Here is a 20,406-nt window from a genome sequence, read left to right as displayed (position 1 = left end):
CTTAAGTGCTTTTCGAGGCTCATGCTTGTGGCAACTGTCTCCCGCACGTAGCGGCAAAATAGCTTTTACTCAGCGTGCCAGGAAACTTGCAATGGCAGCGTGTACAAACACCATGAGACGTACGAACCAATGTGAAAAGTACAAGCAAGCCGAGCACGCAATGATTGCACGTAAGCGGCAGATACCCGCTGTTGTGGTGTAGCGGCTTCTGCGTTACGCTGCCAAGCCTGGGATCACATCCCGGAAAAGGCGGCCGCATACCGATGGGGACGAAATGCAAGAACGCCCGTGTGTCGTGCATAGGGTGCACGTTAATGAGCTGTGGGTTGTCGAAATTAATCTGGAGCCCCCCACTACGGCATGCCTCAGTCAGATCGTGGTGTTGTCACGTAAAGCCCCAACATATTTTTTGTAAAGATTAAGCGGCAGGTAAATACGCTGCGCTGATTAACAAAGGCTATGGCTATACTGGTTTCGCAGGTATAATGGAAAACAGCACTGCGTGCAACAGCGCAAAAGAGGTGAGGCGTGCAGACAGGACACAAGAGTAGAGAAGTGGACAACACGAACACTTCTCTACTCTTGTGTCCGGTCTGCACGCCTCACCTTTTTTGCATAAGGAATCCTTACCAACTAGCTCGGCTTTCTGTCGCAAAAGAGGTGCCCTGTGCAATGTATGGCAAGGCAGAGCTTTATACGGATCCTTAGGAAATTGTGTTCACTAGCATTAACAAGAGATTTGTCCAGTTTCTAGTCCAATTAAATACTGCGCGATTTATAGAGAAAAGCTTAGCGGTTACTTCAGGTGCCGATGCGCAACAATTATTTGATGAATGTCGGGGTATTGGTAAACCTTAACAATTGATTACGAGAAAGCGTTTGATTCTGTCGAGACCTCAGCAGTCATGGAGGCATTACGGAACCAGGGTGTAGATGAGCCGTATGTAAAAATACTGGAAGATATATATAGCGGCTCCACAGCCACCGTAGTCCTCCACAAAGAAAGCAACAAAATCCCAATAAAGAAAGGCGTCAGACAGGGAGATACGATCTCTCCAATGCTATTCACAGCATGTTTACAGGAGGTATTCAGAAACCTGGATTGGGAAGAATTGTGGATAAAAGTTAATGGAGAATACCTTAGTAACTTGCGATTCGCTGATGATATTGCCTTGCTTAGTAACTCAGGGGACCAATTGCAATGCATACTCAATGACCTGGAGAGGCAAAGCAGAAGAGTGGGTCTAAAAATTAATCTGCAGAAAACTAAAGTAATGTTTAACAGCCTCGGAAGAGAACAGCAATTTACAATAGGTAGCGAGGCACTGGAAGTGGTAAGGGAATACATCTACTTAGGGCAGGTAGTGACGGCGGATCCGGATCATGAGACGGAAATGATCAGAAGAATAAGAATGGGCTGGGGTGAGTTTGGCAGGCATTCTCAGATCATGAACAGCAGGTTGCCATTATCCCTCAAGAGAAAAGTCTATAATAGCTGTGTCTTACCAGTACTCACCTACGGGGCAGAAACCTGGAGGCTTACGAAAAGGGTTCTACTCAAATTGAGGACGACGCAACGAGCTATGGAAAGAAGAATGATAGGTGTAACGTTAAGGGATAAGAAAAGAGCAGATTGGGTGAGGGAACAAACGCGAGTTAATGACATCTTAGTTGAAATCAAGAAAAAGAAATGGGCATGGGCAGGACATGTAATGAGGAGGGAAGATAACCGATGGTCATTAAGGGTTACGGACTGGATTCCAAGGGAAGGGAAGCGTAGCAGGGGGCGGCAGAAAGTTAGGTGGGCGGATGAGATTAAGAAGTTTGCAGGGACGGCATGGCCACAATTAGTACATGACCGGGGTTGTTGGAGAAATATGGGAGAGGCCTTTGCCCTGCAGTGGGCGTAACCAGCCTGATGATGAACAATTCAAATATTGCGACTAATTCTGAAGAGCGCATCAGAAGCGCGCATACTTAACATGCGGCGCTCGTGAAATGCAACGTTTAATTAAGACCATTTCTAAGAACATTTTGTTGAGATCCATACGTACACTAAAGTGGATAATGGAGACACAATGCATTGTCATATCGAAGATACTGAACTGGGTTGCGGGACATTCCAGCTTCGACAGTTTTTTTTTTAATGTAAGACGGGGGTCTTTCAGCTGCTCGTTCGGACATTTATAACGATAAGAGTCAGGTACACTTAGGAAACGCTGTAGAGACAATGAGATTCATGAACTTGTGTCCCATCACGTACGCCAGCTATCAAAGGAATTCGTTGGTTTCAGGGTTATACTGTCGTCAGGAGATATTTTTCAAGGAGTTGCTACCAGTTTGTTATTGCAAGATACTGGTGTGTGTAAGGTTACGAATGCTGAAAACAGTGTGGAAGTATCGCTACGTTGTCGTAAAACATTTATAAAATTATACACTATGATGCTTCTTGAAAGCGACCTTATAGATTCCTCGATGGAAGCTGGCTAAACGTTTTGCTTACATCAAAAATCCCCCTTTTATTCTTTTGTGATATAATATCGATACGGAACAGCAGCAGATGAAGGCCGCATCCGCGTGACTGCAGCAAAGACGATGAAGAAAACCGAGAGCTGCCGATTGCTAGTCTGGCAGGACCTTTGTTGGTTATGGACTAACGTTGTAAATATCCAGAGTGATCACGTTAAACTTTTTATGGAATTTTTAAAGATAAGCTGTTGCAGATAACATAAGTATAGTCATTGGGTTGAGTTATCAAGGGAAGCGGACATCCCTCTCACGAGAAATCGAAATACATATTCAAGTAATTAGGAAAAGATCCACTATTGATCTTTTTGAATAATTACTTTTGGCACATATTGCAATTCACGAATTGTAGCGGGTGAGTTTGCAAGGCGCATTCACTTGGAATGGATTTCCAGAATGACGCCAGTTTGGAGATATGCGCCATCAAACTTGCCCTAAAAATGCCCTGTTGCTCCATTACGTTTTTTTAAAAACAAGACGCTCTTTCGTGCATTTAGGCACAAAGTAACTGAAACGCCCATGTATTTCCTTCCACAATTTAGAAAAGAATATCTCGAAACTGGTGTCACCCTGGAAATTAATGTCAAATGTACACGTCTCGCAAGCTCACTGGCCAAAATTCGTAAATTGACGCATGTGCCATAAAGCAAATACCTAATAGGTTAATTAGTAAATTTATTAATGAGCTTAATATGTGTTTCAATTTCTCGTGCTAGTAATGTCCACCTCTTCGAATAATCCAGCTCAAGGACAAGAATTATGCTATTTGCTACAGTCAATTTTTGAAAATTCCATAAAACTTAAAAATTATCACGTGTATCTTGTTAATGTCTTTGCACCGGAGTTACGCTTGACGACCAGGAAGCACGCGTGCCGATATTGGGCTCGACAAACATTTCACGACTTCTGTTGCTCTCGTTGACGTTTCCATCTTGTTTCACGTCTGCCTCAGACGAGATGAATGCGAGCACATCGGAGGACTGCCTGCACCTCAACATCTGGGCTCCGGCATGCGGATCTCGCACATGCAGCGGCAATAGGACGGTCGTCGTCTTCATCCACGGCGGCTTCTTCCAGGCAAGACTCAGCCACTTAAAGCCACTTAGCCATGCTGCTTAATTTTGCAGTACCTTGACTCGATTTTATGGCCCGTTGAAGGCCCTCTCTCGAGTTTACGATCGTAGCCATGAGAGACGCCACGCGGCACAAGAATGTGAAGCGGAGTCATCAGAAGGCAATATGCACATATTTCGAGTTTATAGTCAAATGTGTAGTTGTTTATACTTCGGCGAGAGTGAATAACGTACGCGTTGGTGTTATAAAGTGAAGCGGTCGCTCAACCACGCGGGAAGCTCTGTGGTGAACAAGACGACCGCGAATGTGTTTCTTACGTTTGTAACATGTTTTGACGCAAGTCCTCAACTTCCAGGGCTGTTGTAGCTAAACCTTGTCTTTTCAGGAAATCTTGGAATAAGCAAGGACAATAAGAGCACGCTTGAATAGACGAGAAGAGTGACATCTGCACTAGTAAGGAAGCGCCATCAGCCAGGGAAACACGACACATTAATATATTTTGTCGCATGTGGCTATAGCGCCTTAGGGCTTCCTGACAGTTACTAAGACGAAGGGCACCAGAAAATGAACAACTTTTCGTCCGGCTTGACCGTGATTGGATGACCGGTTGATGCCTGCCGAAGTGTCACCGCAGCAACTAAGCGCACACCGCTAACGTCGTCTCACTTTGAAGGAAGATGTATGGACGTGAGCAGCATCGTGCGATGTCCCGAAAAATTACGCGCCTTTCACACGTGCAGTCCCCCTGTTCTGGTATCATGCTAGAGCAGCTGGTCGCACATTGTGGCATGAAGCTGGAATACAGGGAGGGAGCGGAGGTGAGGCAAGCGGAAGAGGGAGTAAGCGCCCACAATTGAGTTACGACCTGGACCTTTTGAGATGGGGAAAATATGTCGCTTGAGGTGCGAAGATTGACGAATAGGACTGGCGGCCCCTTCGCATGATGATTACTTTGCATGAGGATGTCATTTATTTTTCACGCACTGTCATCATATGGTTTCTATACATGTAACCGCTTAGCGGCTGCGGCTATCCGCCACCAGCATTACACGCTGATGGGCTTCAGTGGCATTACGGGGTTGCTCTTGCGCTTGCTTTCACAGAGCTCACTTTATGGTTTTCGGAAGTATTTTTGGCTTATAGCGATGCTGTAATTGTCATTGCAGTTGGGGTCCAGTGAAGAAGCATTCCTAGTAAGCCATTTTGAATCCAGCTTTGCACCCATAGTAATGCACACCAGATTTAATTTCGTGTGGCCTCACTTTGCGAGGCTATACAGCAAGAATGCTGAAAAGTCCAAGTCAGGAACCGCAATCGCACTACCGTCCAGAAAATGGCAATGAGCAGCAGTGACGACTCAGAACTCCGACCCAAAGCACCCGTATAATTGACGGAATTCTGGTTCCCTTCAACAGTTGTGTATTGAAGAGCGTCCTTGAAATCTAAGACTTTTGGAAACAGGCAAAGTGCAAATTGATTTCGGCCATAGGGTTGTGACACATGAGATCGCATTGTAAAGCGAACAGGTAAAATATGTTCGTGTTCTATTTTATTTTGTCTTGCAGCGCAATAATCAATTACACTTGAACGCCTCCACAATGAAAGACCTGTATGACGAATGGATAATCATATCCCGGTTCTACTGGGAGTGGCGCGGAGCGCGACCTTTACAACGAAGTGACCTCTATAGCAAAATATTTCGGAGATCTCAAGCACTTTGTTACAAAGGCGTTCATCTGTATATCTTAGCTTGTCTATATGATCATAATTGTCGCAGTATGCATTTATATTGATGTATGTTGCGGCAATATCACCGAGTTTGTGGCGTATAAAGAATTGTTATTTGTTGAAAGCAATATTGTAGGACATGCCTATCTTAGGGCAAAAACTAATGAAGTAAATATCTCCTAAATTGGTTAAGAATCACCTTAATAAAAAGCCTAGTTTTAAATATGGTAGGTATTTGTGGAATAACATTTAACTCTTGGCGGTCTGGCTCACAGACGGGCAGCAACAACGACCCTCACTACGACGGCCGTGCGCTCGCCGCCTTAGGTGACGTAGTCGTCGTAGTGCCCAACTGGCGGCTGGGTGTGCTGGGCTTCCTTAGCCTGGCGCGCAGCGACGAAGTGCCCATCAACGCCGGCCTGCTGGACCAGGCCGAGGTACTGCGCTGGACGGCCAGAAATGTGGACGCCTTTGGTGGCAACAAGTCCGACTTGGTGGTCGTCGGCCACGGGTCCGGCGCCTCTGCTCTCGCTTACCACCTGATGCTCGGCCACGGCCTGAGTGACGTCGCTCCGATCCTCAAGGTTGTGTTCATGAGCGAGAGCCCAATGACCAGGTGTGGTGTCATTGTCTCGAATCTGCCACTCGAATTCTCTGGTGTCTGAGCCAGTATCGTCGCTGGGTAGTTCGTAGGGTTGTCGCTATCGCTTCTGCTAAAGACGACGATAAGAAAGTACTACGGTTGAAAGGCGCGTTGCCCAAAAGGGCCGGCTTGCAGCCCTGACATACTCTCTTGTGTTGGTCATCTTTCCTGCAGCAGTACAATATACGTAACTTTTGGGTCTTAAGTATGCCTAGTAAGGTTAAGAAGGCATAATTTTGTTTTAGCGCGAAAAGAAGAAGACGTAGACGACATACGCAGGGTGAGCGTTGCAATAAAATTGCGCTGCCGTACCAAATTGCCCAACTGTTGATCCCCTTGCAGGTTAAGATGATTTCAGCAGGTGAAGAAAAGAAAAACAAAACGTGAGCACACGTAATAAGGAAGAGGCGGGACGAAGTTTGACTTCCAACTAAGTTTTAAATGTCCAGCTTTGTCCCATCTCCTTCCAGTCACACGGGCTCGTGTTCTTTCACCTGCTGGAACCTACTTATCCATATATGCTCCGACTCGCCCAGCAAACCACCCTACTAAATTTTCGCGTTTCACTTTGCAATTAATACATTCCTCCTTTACTTCCACATTAGGTCTATATGAGGGGGTATCAAAATGTTTCGAGGCTGGCTCTGTTTTGAAGAAAGTAATTTATTTGTGCGCTTCCGAACACTGTAACCTTAGAAATTGCTCCCTTGCACAGCAATACAGCGCTCCCAGTCTTCCTCCCGCTTTGCGAATATCCCCTGGTACTTTGTTTTCCGAAATGAGTCGACCACCCTTGTGCGACTCGAGCCTGTAAGCAGTCGAGTCAAAATGACGACTTTAAGCTAGGTTTTAAACTTTAGGAAAAGAGCTACATAAGTGCGAGCCTAATGTAAAAAGAATGATTCGCCTTTCTCTGTGAGGATGATCACCGGTGACAAAGCGTAGGTGCATGGTAACCATCCTGAGACACGGAAAGTCTCGTCGCAGCGGAAAAGCCCAACTTCTTTACGACCGAAAAAACGCATGACATGGCCGTAGCTCAGCAAAGTACATGCTCATCGTCCATGCAGCATGACGACACTGCACCTTGTCACAGATCACTCCACCCACATGAGTTTCTCGTCAGAAACAAGATTGTTTCTGCTCTACTCGTAAGATTTGGATATCGCTTATTTCACTCTATTCAAGAAATTAAATGTCGAGCTCAAAAATCACGATTTCGAAGCTCGAATCGCAGAAGGTTGTTCGATTTCCTCCGCAAAGAAGACGTCGAGGACATTTGCAAAGTGGCAGGAACGCTGGGGGCACTGTATTCATGCGCCAGGGAAGTGCTTCAAAGGTGGTAGCTTTTGAATGCACATAAATAAATCACTGTCTTCAAGGCAGAGCCCGGCTGAAGATGTTTTGACGCTACCTCGTATTTCACAAAAATATAGGCATTTAGGCCGAAGGTTAACCAGCGCCATGGCCACCAGCCAATTATCTTAAATTACCGGTGTCTATGTGGCGACAACTGTAAAGGCGGTATTAGCAGAATGTATGACAATTGTTAATTTCTAAGAATATTGCTAGTATTAAAAAAAACTCATGAGCTATGGTGTTGGGCTGCTGAAGGTTGCGGGATTGAATCCCGGCCACGGCGGCCGCATTTCGATGGGGGTGAAATGCGAAAACACCCGTGCACTTAGATTTAGGTGTACGATAAAGAAGCCCAGGTGGTCGAAATTTCCGGAGTCCTCCACAACGGCGTGCCTCATAATCAGAAAGTGGTTTTGGCACGTAAAAACACAATTTAATTTTTTTAGTATTAAAAATTGTTGTCAGTACTAGAGATGACAGGCTATTCGATAATTTATGAAGCTATCCGGTTCGTTGTTTAATTTCGAGAGCACGGACTGATACGTTAGGATGACGTTTGATGACGTCCACGAGAAGTTCGGTATCCTATAACTATTCACTGTAGAAGAAGCCGCCATTACTTATGAATTTCGCGCAGGTATCCGGTGCCCAACGGAGGCCAGGAAAGCGCCCAGAGCGAGTACCCGAACGCGTCGGTGCGACTTCTGTGCGAGCAAAATAATTCCAGCCTGCTGAGCTGCCTGCGTAGGCTCCCAGTGGAGGAACTGTTGCGGAGGCAGCGCGGAGACCCGCGAGAGCTGCCAAAGTTCTTCCCCGTGCTGCCCGTGATGTGGCCGACCAGGTTGTGGAAAGATCTGAAGGTGAGCACGGTACACTTCATGAGGGTCGCGGTGGATGAAGAGGCATTTAAAAAATGAAAACTGTAGGAGGGCACATAGAGAGAGATAGGATAGGATAGGTATGGCGATAACATTACGAGAAAGGACCCGACGTACAAATACGTAACCCCACAACAGCCAATGTATAACTTCTACACGCCGAGTTCGATACCTTAACATGCTGATTTAAGTGTTGGAAATTTATTGCCAGAACCGCATTAGTAATTTTAAAACAATGAAGTGAAGTGTCAGTAGTGGATATGTCAGAAAACGAAATTGAAAGTTAATTATTGTTACGGTAATTAACTTATGACTCAATTCTTTTTCGCAATGTACTCCATAACCAGAAATAAAGCTGAACACCTCATCTTAATTTTCTTTGGTTATGTAATCGTGTTTTGATTTGGTGGGAATAAATAGCCAGCAAGACTTTGCACTCGCAGATGCCTCGTAACGTGACGGTTCTCCTGGGATTCTCGGAGTACGAGGGGCCGGACCTGATGCACTTCTTCCAACGTTTCTTCCACCTGGGTGGCGAGCCAAGCCTGCACGAGCATGTGCGTTCCATCCTCATGCTACTTCGCTTCTCGTCCGCCGAAGCTACGGCTATACTTGACCAGTACTTCGAGGTGAGCTTCGCAGGCTGTGTCTTCCAGTACAGAATACTACGGTGACCCTGTCAGGTCCGCCTTTTGTGAAGCCAGCTATCTACACTTTGTAGCTCAGATAATCGAAACGAAATGTTTCATTACGCCGTATTGGCAGAAAATGGAAGAACCGTGGGCTGAATTGACGAGACTTTTCATTCGTAAGCTCTCGGGGCCATAAGTGTTCGTTTGGGCTATTCATTTAGTGACGGTCTTGAACTTCAGAGCTTTTGATAAAAAGGAGTCGCAGTCAGTCCTTTTCATGACAAGTCGTGTCGTAAGTGTCTAAGTGCTACAAAGATGACGCTAGCCTACTTATGCACTTGCCAGAGGTTCCCACAGGCAAGTGATGCGGAATGTCTCGCTAGCTTCGTGGAGATGTGCACTTGCCAGATATGGGAGCGTGCGTCGAAACAGCGCTACTGGCATGTGCCAGTCAGAGTGCACGCCTCCGACATGTCTCCCTGAATGAATCTTCGAGGGGTTTCCGTCACGACAACTTCGCTGCATGGCCCTGGCTGCAGCTGCAGCGTAACACAGACTGGTTACAGATCAAAGACGTAATGTGGCTCTGGAAAGATGGCTAAGTTGAGTAGTATAGATGCGACAAACATAAGGATAATTTTTGTGCTTGATAGTGGAATTAACTCGCGGAACTCCTTTATTTGCTAACCAAAAGTGGTCGAACAGGGAAAGTTGCTTGAGCCGCCATTTCGAGAGGCGGATTTGTCTTTGTCAGCCTATAAGTGACGTCCAAAACATGGCGGAAATGACGCGTTTCTGGTGCACGCAGCCAGCAACAGCATAGCCTTGGAGATTGGCTTCTGTTACTCGGACGGAGTCGTCTCTGAGGCCTGGATTGGGACACCACCTGCTCTCGAAAATTTGGGTCCAGCGACATTCCCTGGTCGACCACGGTTGATGACTTTGAGCGTCCACCTTCATGTGACGTCTTATTTTTTTTATTAAGTTCCATTACTCCCTTGGGAAGCTTTTTGTGGACTTCATGTAAGGCTACTGCAGGCGCAGCGAACATAACTGTCAGCAAATGAATGCAATGCTAATGAATGGCGCCGATAAACACGAGAAGCGAGCGTAACTTGCACTGTCGGTGTGGCGTTCACTCTGACATACCTGAATAGGGACATCAGTGCCCCCCCCCCCCCCCCCCCGATTAGCTTATCAGACCGTAGTATACCTCCATGGTCTGCACGAGTAGGGGAATTAGTGTATCTCCCGATGCTTCTTCACTGCACTTCCTCCTTGCTCTTACATTTTCACATAGAGCGCCATTGATTGTGATCCGCTGCTTTTCGCACTATTCTTACGAGTGCGCATCGATGACAGCGCTCGCGAACTTTCATGCTTTGCTATTCTAGGACAACGACGAGAATTTCTAGGCTCAATTCATCCAATGCCCTATTGTCAAATGTCCAATGGCGTTGAAATTGCAATGAAAGGGTTTTAGAGGGCAGAAATTTCGCTTTTATTGAATCACTGTACTGATATGTCACCCACACGAATGCATCTTCGCGTCCTTTTTGGTGCACATGAACGCTGACGCGCGCGCGCGCGCACACACACACACACACAGACAAACGCGTGCGCACACACCCACACACACACACACACACACACACACACACACACACACACACACACACCCACACACACACCCACACACACAGACACACACACCTACACACACACGCACACACACACAAACACACACAAACACACACAAACACACACACACACGCGCACACACACACACACACACGCACACTCGCGCACGCACACACGCACACACTCACACACACGCACACACATACACACACACACACACACACACACGCACGCACGCGCGCGCGCACGCACGTTTCTGAAAAGAGGTTTCTGTCTATTAAGGGCATTTGCCTACAGGCCACTATATGAATTGTTTCGAAAGCGTTATAGCGCTTGTGAACTGCGCTCCGGCGTCACTTTAAAAGTTATGGTCAGCCAAAAAACTGGCTGTGGCTTAGTTAAAGTTAAGCCCAGGATGCGAAGCATACTAGCCTTTATTTTAACGCGACAGCGTTAAGGAGCTCGTGTCGCAGAAAAGCCGGTGTCGTCGGCGTCGGCACAGGCGTGCGGCGCTTGCTCAGGCGCACATTTCGTTGTCGCGCCGAACGCTGCGTTGCTCGACGCTCACCGCGTCTGATGCGGGGCGCGTAGTCGCTGCGCCGTAGCAAAGCCACCTAGAAACAGTCTCTGTAGCACGCCGCAACCTTCGCTTCTCATTCCAACAAGCAGCTCTGTCTCCAGGAGGCATCTCACCTCGTGAGTGTCTAGCAGAGGCAAGCGCAGCTGCTTATATACCGCCGCGAGCGACGGCGCGAGTTGGAGCCCCGTTTCTCCTCTGTCGTGACGTCACCGTGTCACGTGGTCAGCCTTGAAGGCGATGCCGCGAGCGACGGCGCGAGTTGGAGCCCCGTTAATCCTCTGTCGTGACGTCACGGTGTCACGTGGTATTGAAGGCGACACCGCCGCACCTGAGGAGCTGGGTTGAGCTCTAGTAATATGCCTCGCATAAAAATGAAGCAGCATTGCCGCTTGGAGTTGACACGAAGCTACATCGCCTGCTAAACTCTTCAACCGAGGCGGTGATCGAAGGGCAGAGAAGGGGGCTCGTAAACCCGTGCGCTTAATGCATCGATAGATTCACTAAACTCATTATGGGGATTAAGTACCCTGGAGGGCGAAGATTCAAAGAGCTAATTATTTATTTTAGGCAATTTCTTGCTTCACCTATGCCTATTATACAGGCGCATTAGGCTGGCCAAATGCAGGGAATCCATTCAAATATCCAGTCGTCCCACTTGTATATTCCTGTTCCTGTAGTGCATTTTTTTTTACACAAGCAGGACAGCAGGATATTGACGCTAAATGTGACGCCACATGTTCGACGCATCGTGCGAAGAAACTTCAACAAATGTGTGCTTAACTATGGAGTGGTGCGGCGCAGGCGCAGGGTGCCAAGAACACCAGCTGGCTCGAGCAGCTCTTGTCCGACCTGCTGGCTGTGTGTCCGGTGCGCTTCTACGCGGAACGCCTGCGAGCCTCGGGCAACAACGTGCATGGCTACGTTCTGCACTGCAAGAACGTTAACGGACAGTGCATCAAGCCTCCAAGGGACTACGCCGCACGGCTGCTTTTTGGGTCCCCTCTGGTGCTGGACCCGTCGTCTTTCGAGGAGCAGGCACTGAGCCGAATCGTGATCGCGCGCTGGGCGCATTTCTTCAAGACTGGGTGAGCCGACAGGAAGGGATGAAACGGTGCGGGGCCCTGCGTCTGGCCTGCTGGTTTGCAAGTTGGCGGCGAAATCTAATTGTAGCCTTGCGTGCGGAGCTATCCGTAGGACCAACTAAAGGGCGAATGAACAACTGCTGCTGACTCCTGAGATGCAGCGTTTCCTGCTGTCCCATTCCCTGTCGTTTCTCTCGGTGTGCAGAGCTCTTCCTGTGCTTTATTAAGGAAAGGAGATGTTCTAAAACACGCCTTAACGTTTGTTCACGCCAACATTAAAATACGTTGCGAAAGTGGTTGCTATAGTTGATTAGACTATACAGCGCCTTCTGGCTAAATTTCGCCATGACACGGAAGTATAGAAGAACACGACTAAAAGCACGTTGTCGGTTACTCTACGCAGCAAATCTCAAGGTTTTTAAAAGCTCTTCAGTGTCATAATTAGCCAATAATTATTGCTAAACTCGGGAAGTCTTAAACATAGAGAAAGTTTTCCGTTGAGGAAATGGTAGAGCGCTTCATCAAACCGCAAATTCAGGAGGATCTAAACTCATATCATGCAATCATTTTTTTTCCGCATAGAGCCAGCGATACATAAAAAAAAAACACACACACGTGATCATTGTTGCGCCGGGCGCAACAGTGGTCAACAGTGGCGCAACATGCGTTCTCTCAACAATGGTGCTTCTTCTCTTAACGACGGCAAGTCTTGCTTTTGTCCGAGGAAAAATAGTAAAAAAATGCTGCAGAACTTATTTCACGATGACTGTCGACGGTAATGCGTTATCATTTGAATCGATATAGTGACAAAACGTAGTGCCGCAGTCGAAACGAGTTATGTTTGAGGCACGCACCGGCAATGGGACCCGTGTTTCGCGCTTCCCTAAAAACACTCGACGACATTTAGCGCCGCCACCGTGAAGTCAGTGCGTGGCCTCCGAAATGAATGGCGCTGTGGTGCGCTCTAACGCTGAGAAATACGTCATGCGGCAACCCAGCTCCTCTGTCGCGCTTCTTTGTGGACACGCTGCACCATCTAGTGACACTGCTGAGAAGTCCGCGCGTGGCGTCCGAGATGAGAAGCGTGGCACGCCGGTGCCCGGGAAAACTGTGAACCTCACTTGCCGCGCACTCAGTGGCACATACTCAGGGACTCAACTTGGCGATAGGTTCAGTGAAGAGCGGCGGATACTTAGTACATTCATGGCGCAGCTCGCTAAAGCGTTGGCAGGAAAGCGTTTATTGAAAAGTGGCGCCTACCCAGTGAATTTGTAGCACAGCCTTATGGGGCTCTTGCATTGCCCAGGGGGCGCTCCGAAAAAGGTGCTAAAAAGCGCCCTCTGTCCTAAAATGGGTCGTACCAACCTCGGTCGTCTGCTTCGGAAAGCACGTTTACAATATGTACCCGCCACTTTCGGTTGTGTTCTATCACGGCCTGCAGCGAATATCGGGCGCCGAAGATTTCTTCAGGGGTGGCACGCTGCGTATAGGCAAGAAATTATGCAGTGCCGAATACGTGTACGCCGTTCAAGAATTAAGCGGCGAAGTTTTAGCGCGGTGTCAATCACAAGTGAAGCGAGTCGCGTACGAAGTGAAACTTCAGGTAAGGTTTGCACGCTGCTAGATAGATTCAGGCATACAAACGCGAGGAAATGCTTGCTATAAATGAATCCACAGCAGCGATAAGGAGACATCATGTGTACGGAACTGCTCGAGCACATGACGGTACGCGCCGCGATGTGCGAACTGCTCGAGCGCACGATCGTACGCGCCGCGACGGCAGCGGTCTTTCGACATGCCGCGAAACCGCGGGCCTCCTGCAATCTTTGTTGACTGCATGCCGCTAAACAAGTAGTTATGCCTGCGTTGTAGTAGTTGCCATCTGTCCCTTTTAATAACTGGTAATAACTCATGCAATGCATATGAGCTCGCACGTACGTGCGAATCGCGCTGCTCGCTTGATGCAGCTTTTAATGACAGCGCTCGAACATCGATCTGCTGTAATCAATATTACCTTGCTGCGCTGCTTCAACATGCTGGCTTGAGGTCAAGTATGAGCACATTTAACTATCTAACCGGTGCTGCTCGTAGTGGGGTAGTGAATTGTCACCGAATCGGCCCGGCCATTTGTGGTCCATTGCACACACCTGGTCACTTCACCACTTCGCATCGGTTGAATTGTTAATTTTCGCTGTGGCCGAGTCTCGAATCGTGAATTACCAGCCATGCCTGCTGCTCTGTCGGTCTGCTGTCGGGACTGTAGGTGCAAAAGACCGAAATTCTGAACGCAGATAATCAAGCAAGCTTCAAGACAGGCGAAGCAGTCAGCATGGCGCGAAGTTTCGCTTACTCAGCGCGACGAACTGCAGCTAAACAGCGCGCCCGACGCTCCACTTCGTGAGGCCTTGAAGGAAAACGGTAGAATCTCATGTTGGGATTCAGGCCTTCTTGTTCATGGCAGCCCACGACGTAGAAGTAATGACGGTGACGCCTTTTCGAGGCTGGGCTAGGTCTCTCCAGATCGGCGTCACCCATTCTTTCTGCTCCCAGCATTACGTCCCACGGCACACGGAGAGTCCGTTTTCGTTAAACTATAGGCTGCGGCGAGGTCGCAGCGTGGTCGGCATGGTCTGTGAGAAGTGACGAGCCTTTTCGCACTCGCAACAGGACAGAAAAAAGTGCGAATCGACGCAAAACTCGGCCTAGAAACGCGCTTCGCCACAGGCAGGGCTCAATACGACCCAAGCTGGTACGACCCAGATGTCGTTTCCCGCGCCGCCACCAGGCGCCGCTACTATACCTCAAACTCCAGCGCAAGACGCCCATAATGCGTGGAGTGGCTGCACTCGAAGAACCTTTGTGACGTTGGTTTGATTGCGCTCAGCAGCGGAGAAATTTAAGCAATCCTTTCCGTCATTGAAGACCGGTGTATACCCAGTGGCACATGGCTAGTAACCCAAGTTTGCGTAAGAGACGTTCATTGAGCAGTGGCACACACCTACTGGCACGTACCCAGTGATCCAAGTTGCCATCGAGGTGGTTCATTGAAGATAAGCACAGACTGAGTGGCACATACGCAGTGCTCGCCAAAAAGTTTCTTCGAAGGGTGCCTACCCAGTCCCCCATTTACAATGATCCATGTCGGCGTGAAAGAGGTTCGTTGACATTTGGAAACTAAGGGCAGCCTTAAGAACCTTCCATTACAAATAAAAAATAATGCAAGAAAAGAATTAAAGCGTTCTTTTTTTCTTTTGGTTTGCTGTAAGCAGGAAGTGCTAGATCCAATGGGAAAACGAAACAGAACTGCAAGACAAAAAAAAAAGAAAGAAGTAAAGAAGAAAATGATGCGGAACCTCCCTGAACGGGAATCGTTCAAGATATTCGTAGCATTATATGGTATCCGACGTGTTGCGGAATGTGTTATCCGCAGTAATGTTGTGTTCGGAGGGTTATGGTTATCAAGCACGAGTTAATTATTTATATATCCGTGAAGAGTAGGAGCAGAAAGATGCTGCACATATTTACATTGCCGAACATATGCGTTACGCGCCACACCGACCGCCATATAATTCCACGCATATCTTCGGCAGTTCCCGTTCACGAAGGTACCGCTTAATTTGTTTGCTCGATGCCCGGTGCGGCATAACGAACGCGGAAATGCCGTCGTAAGCAGCTTAGGGGAGACGGCTGCGCGTGCACGCGTGCCAATAGAGACCTTTAGCGTGTCCGCTATTCCGGCAAACGGGGGTGGTTTGGGCGGATTGCCGGATAGGCGGGGGCGTAGAGGTGAGAGGCTGGAGCGGTGCAGCCACCTGGTGGCATAGAGTTCGACCATACAAACACAGAGCTAAAATTGCAGTAACCTATTTTATCCTGCTTCGCTGCCGGTGCAAATTTTCGGGAGATGTGCAATTGCGAACACGATTACGCCACTGTCGAAAATTTACAGCAGCAGCTAAGCAGTATATAGTATTGGCTTTGTGTTTGTGTGGTTGAGCTTTGCACCACCAGCTGGCGCCACTAATCCGGCGGCTCACGCTTGCGCTGCCGATCAACCGGCAAATCGCCCGAGCTTGTCGGAATACCGGACGCACTAAAATTCTCTATTAATGCACGAGTGGCGCCTCCTCTCGCATCGGGTTCCCTTTACACACCTTCCATGCTCACTGGTTGATGTCTACCAGGGCGTCCCATGCTGTTTGCTATCGTCGTTTTCGTACAGCCTCAGGCACTTTTGGACTAGGTTGAATGCCTCTTTTCTACGTATGACATATGGGGAAAGGCGAAAGCGGACGGGCTCGGAGAATGTCTTGCGCCGGCGGGGAACATGCTATTCCTTCTATTCTATTCAGTATTCCTATCTGTGGTAGCTAGCGTTGCTAGCTATCGCTGATAGCCATCAGCCGTGGTCACAAAGGTCTTAAATGGCACATTCTATCCCTGTATCGGGAAAGGGTTTTTTTGACTTTACAGGGAATTTTTTAATCGACCCACCATATAATGCTCCGCATTAAAAACGCATTGATGCGCGAATCCGCAATGCACTCGTTCTTACAGGAGCCGCTTAGTCGAGCGAGCGAAACACTTAAATCGCTTCGACTGAAGATGCCGCTTAGAGCCGATTGCTCCTAGGCTGACTTCTCGCTATTTTTGTTACATTATTTTAAAAAGATTGCAGTGATAGGGGCCTGAAGGGACGTCGTGCATCACATGTCCAGAGGGCAGTGTCGATAATCACTGCCTAAAAAGGGCGGACAATGCAGCATCAAAGAGAGATGAAAGGTTTCCCGATGCACGTTTGTTTTTGTTCAGAGTATATGGGCTACGGTGCCTGTGATCGCCAAGCTGACCACAGGACGTTTAAGAGTGTTGTTTTGGCATGTTGTGGGTTCGAACGCTCTGGGGAATGAATGTAACCCTGCTATAACTCGTTATCCATAAAGTCAGAAGTGTCATATACTTCGGAAACCGCAGCACACCGCCAGAATGACATAAACGTACATGGGGAAGGCGCAGAGTAGCCTGCACACTTTTGACATGAGCTGTATACATGCTTGAAATTACTTGCTTTTAACACACATTTCCGATAGATTAGAAATTTCAAGCGCTGTGTTGAAAAATATTTTCAGCATATTTCATGTGTGTAATACTGAAACAGAATGAGGGTGAAATCGACATGTTTTTCAGTAGTCCTCTCTCATTTTAGCTTTCTTTGGTTACAGATGGCTCAGACCAGTAATCGGGTCCATTAATCAAGAAACCATTCAGGTCAACATGATATCGCTCACAAAGCCTGCGTCGACATGGACACCGGACTTGCGTAAAGAAGCGTGCGAGAAACTTAGGCCGTACTTCTCTGCTTTTATAGAGTGATTGACCAGAGACACCCCTGACTAACTGCCATTTGTGTAAGCTTAGTGATATTTGTTAGAAGTTTACTACTGTTTTCTTTTTTCATTATTGCTTTCTATTGCGTTAGAATTTGCAATAGCCTGTTAGTGAGTTCAGCTTGACCGTAACTTTTCTGGGATATACCAATGTGCTTAGTTCCTGCGGCGCGTTATTTGTGCACGAGAACTTTCCGTTTAGACGAACTATTGCAGAAATGATAGAACTAGGAGGCACGTTGGTGCTCATACACGTCTCACGTACGGACTGTTTCGGATAGCAGTGCTGACTGTGGGCAGTAGTTTGTATTCTTTTGCGTATGCATCATCTATGAACCAGGGAATGTTTGCAGACGTTTTGTTCACAAAAGAAACGTTTGTTATTGCGTAACACACTTGAATGAAATTGTCGCAACTAGGAATGTAGCACTTGAAATGTTGTTGAGCCTCTATGCAACGGCAAGCTGCAAATTGTAACTGCAAAGTGTAAGGACTTATAGTTGTTTTTGTTGTTGTGGTTGTTGTGGTTGCTTCTGCCGTTGACGATGATGATTTGTGTGTTTGCGCGCGCCTGTTTGTTTGGCAGCTCAGGAATGTATTCATGCTTCTTTCCGGCACTGTGTGGTATGAAGGCCTACCTCGTAAATTAGAGTGGACGTTGCTAAAATTGCAAGCACACACACCATAGCACCGCATAAGGTTCGGCTCGCTGTTTTTTTCTTTTTCAATTGTCGGAAATCGCGCTGGGTGTTGATAAATTCGAAAGTGCTCTTCGGTCCACGAAATCAACAACAGTTTTCTCTATGCCACTACGCGCCATAAGTGCAGATGCACATTTCCAATACTCGCATTGCTCACATCTATATTTGCGGCCTGTGGCACTGAACACGAACACCAAACATGGAAGAAGAAAAGAACAAAAAAAAGGAAAGAAAGAAAAAATTTAGGAGGGAGCGTCACGCGACCATACTGAAGCACTGCCATAGAAATATAAAGGAAGGGCTAATGGGAAATAGGTCCAAGCCACATACTGCGTAAGCAGTTATTTCTCGTTGCTCAACGTGTGTAGTGTACGCAAGAGAGTAGACCGGAGAGCGCGTTGGGAGACTCGATTGTGACTAGAGCACCGGCAAGAACTACCACGTGCCAAACAGTGTCTCGAACAGATCCAGCAACTGTGTAGGGCCTACTCGCCCTAGAGTCACCGCGCTAATAGGCTCCGGAGAGAAGGTGAAAAAAGGCTCGCTTGCCGAGGCTAGCATGCCTGGCCTCATGCTCCCTCGTAGTTTTTTTTCTGTCATCCATGGCACCAAAGTGCCCGCTCGAAATCTACGTCAGCAACGTTCAACTGAACAATTGTTCACGAGAGTACTGCTGAAACTCTAACTTGCGCGTTCTCGAAGGCTGCTCTGGACAATTGATAATTTGGAAACAACGGTTGCTCCGTCCAACGCCAACTAGATCATTGAGATGATCACGTCATATTCATAATAGTGATGGTTTTTGTACGATGACACATACCCACAAGGGAAAATTGACCAAGAAGTGGGTGGTGCTTTTAAAATAGATGGGAAGAAATGAAGAAACACAAGGAAATGTAAGGGTGGTCACATTGCGTAGCATGGATACAACACCCAATGATCTAAGAAGTAGGTAACAATCGTACCTATACTTGTATTGGGAAAAGGCCAATGACGCAGGTAAGAAATTGCCAATTTCATAGAACTTGATTAACCATTTGAGAAAGCTTTGCTGAACATATGTTGCAAGAAGTGCGCTTGACCTGTATAACTGTTTTATTATCATGACGCAGCGTTCAATTATCCATCATGTGGCATGGTGATGTATAAAGAGTCAACAATAAGAACAACCAGAACAAATGCTCGGGTATAAAGGAAGTAGTAGCATAGAGAAAGAAAAAAAAGTGGTAGTAGTAGTAGTAGTAGTAGTAGTAGTAGTAGTAGTAGTAGTAGTAGTAGTAGTAGTAGTTGTAAACGTTTATTGCATGAAGGGGATTGAAGGGTGAGTTTGCACAAACCCTGCATTTTGTGGCAGCTACCAGCAGATTTCTTAATCTAAGTATACAGTGTGCAGCGAAAGATGGGATTCAGACATGGTGAGTGCATCGCCTGACGCTTCTACGAAGCCTTCGCGTGCCGTCCTCTCCTGTATCGGTCTGGCGTTATCGATGAAGGACATTTGGGATGGTGTTCTCAGTACGTCATTATTTCAAGCCAACAAGAAATTTTGCAGTTCTTCAGTAGGGATCCTGCCAGAATACGTAGTAATGGTTCGTTTGAATAGATATTAACAACTGAGAGAAGCCGAGTCGCCGCTACAGGTAAGTTCCTATGTTTAGTGGTAGAAGTAGAATAAGAAAAAGCGTGGTAATATTAATGAGTGCATCTGGAGTATTGGCCAGTGACGGATTTCAACACACAGCTCCTCCGACCTCTTCTCCGACAGTGCCTCCTCAAGTTATGGACAGCGTATTCTGCAGTCTTTCCATGATGGGGGGGTTCAGCCGACTCCGTCGCACTGTTCCCTGTGGTGTTGACTTGCTTCAGCTTCAGTGGCGGACTGCAACGCGTGTCGGAAAGCCAGTTGCCCAGATGCTGTGCGCGCGAAACAGAGGCACTGTACCATCAGCTAAACTTCTCTTTGAGCCCCTGCAGCCACTTCTGCCGTCACGTATTCGATTCTTGCGGCGACGACTCCGAACTGCCTGCACTCACGGCCAAGCACCACTCCGAAAAAGAACTGTGCGATACGCGCGCGCGCACCGAGCTGAAAAATACATTTACCATTAATTCCAGGTTTCGATCAGAGCCTCGGTGGCTCCATGCCCTTTTGCCATATACATCGACATGCTACGA

The 20,406-nt window shown here is 47.5% G+C and overlaps 1 protein-coding gene across 4 annotated transcripts in view; it reads left to right on the top strand.

Annotated features, from left to right (window-relative positions):
* The window catches only part of LOC135907330 (cholinesterase-like), a 92,251-nt gene extending 74,422 nt beyond the window's left edge, over positions 1-17,829 (top strand). For 3 of the 4 annotated variants that reach the window (XM_070532296.1, XM_070532295.1, XM_070532294.1), the window contains exons 4-10: positions 3,479-3,603; positions 4,767-4,793; positions 5,604-5,944; positions 7,968-8,190; positions 8,652-8,837; positions 11,863-12,146; positions 17,366-17,829. In XM_070532296.1, the coding sequence (XP_070388397.1) occupies positions 3,479-3,603; positions 4,767-4,793; positions 5,604-5,944; positions 7,968-8,190; positions 8,652-8,837; positions 11,863-12,146; positions 17,366-17,516 (1,337 nt within the window). In that variant the 3' untranslated portion in view covers positions 17,517-17,829. The remainder of the gene's footprint in view (positions 1-3,478; positions 3,604-4,766; positions 4,794-5,603; positions 5,945-7,967; positions 8,191-8,651; positions 8,838-11,862; positions 12,147-17,365) is intronic. The other variant, XM_065439013.1, reaches the window with a different exon arrangement.
* The last annotated feature ends 2,577 nt before the right edge of the window (positions 17,830-20,406 follow it).

This window comes from Dermacentor albipictus, chromosome 1 (assembly GCF_038994185.2).
Source record: "Dermacentor albipictus isolate Rhodes 1998 colony chromosome 1, USDA_Dalb.pri_finalv2, whole genome shotgun sequence".
NCBI classification, from domain to species: Eukaryota; Metazoa; Arthropoda; class Arachnida; order Ixodida; family Ixodidae; genus Dermacentor; species Dermacentor albipictus.
The sequence above is the reverse complement of the archived record's forward strand: the minus strand, read 5'-3'. Positions and strand labels throughout refer to the sequence as shown.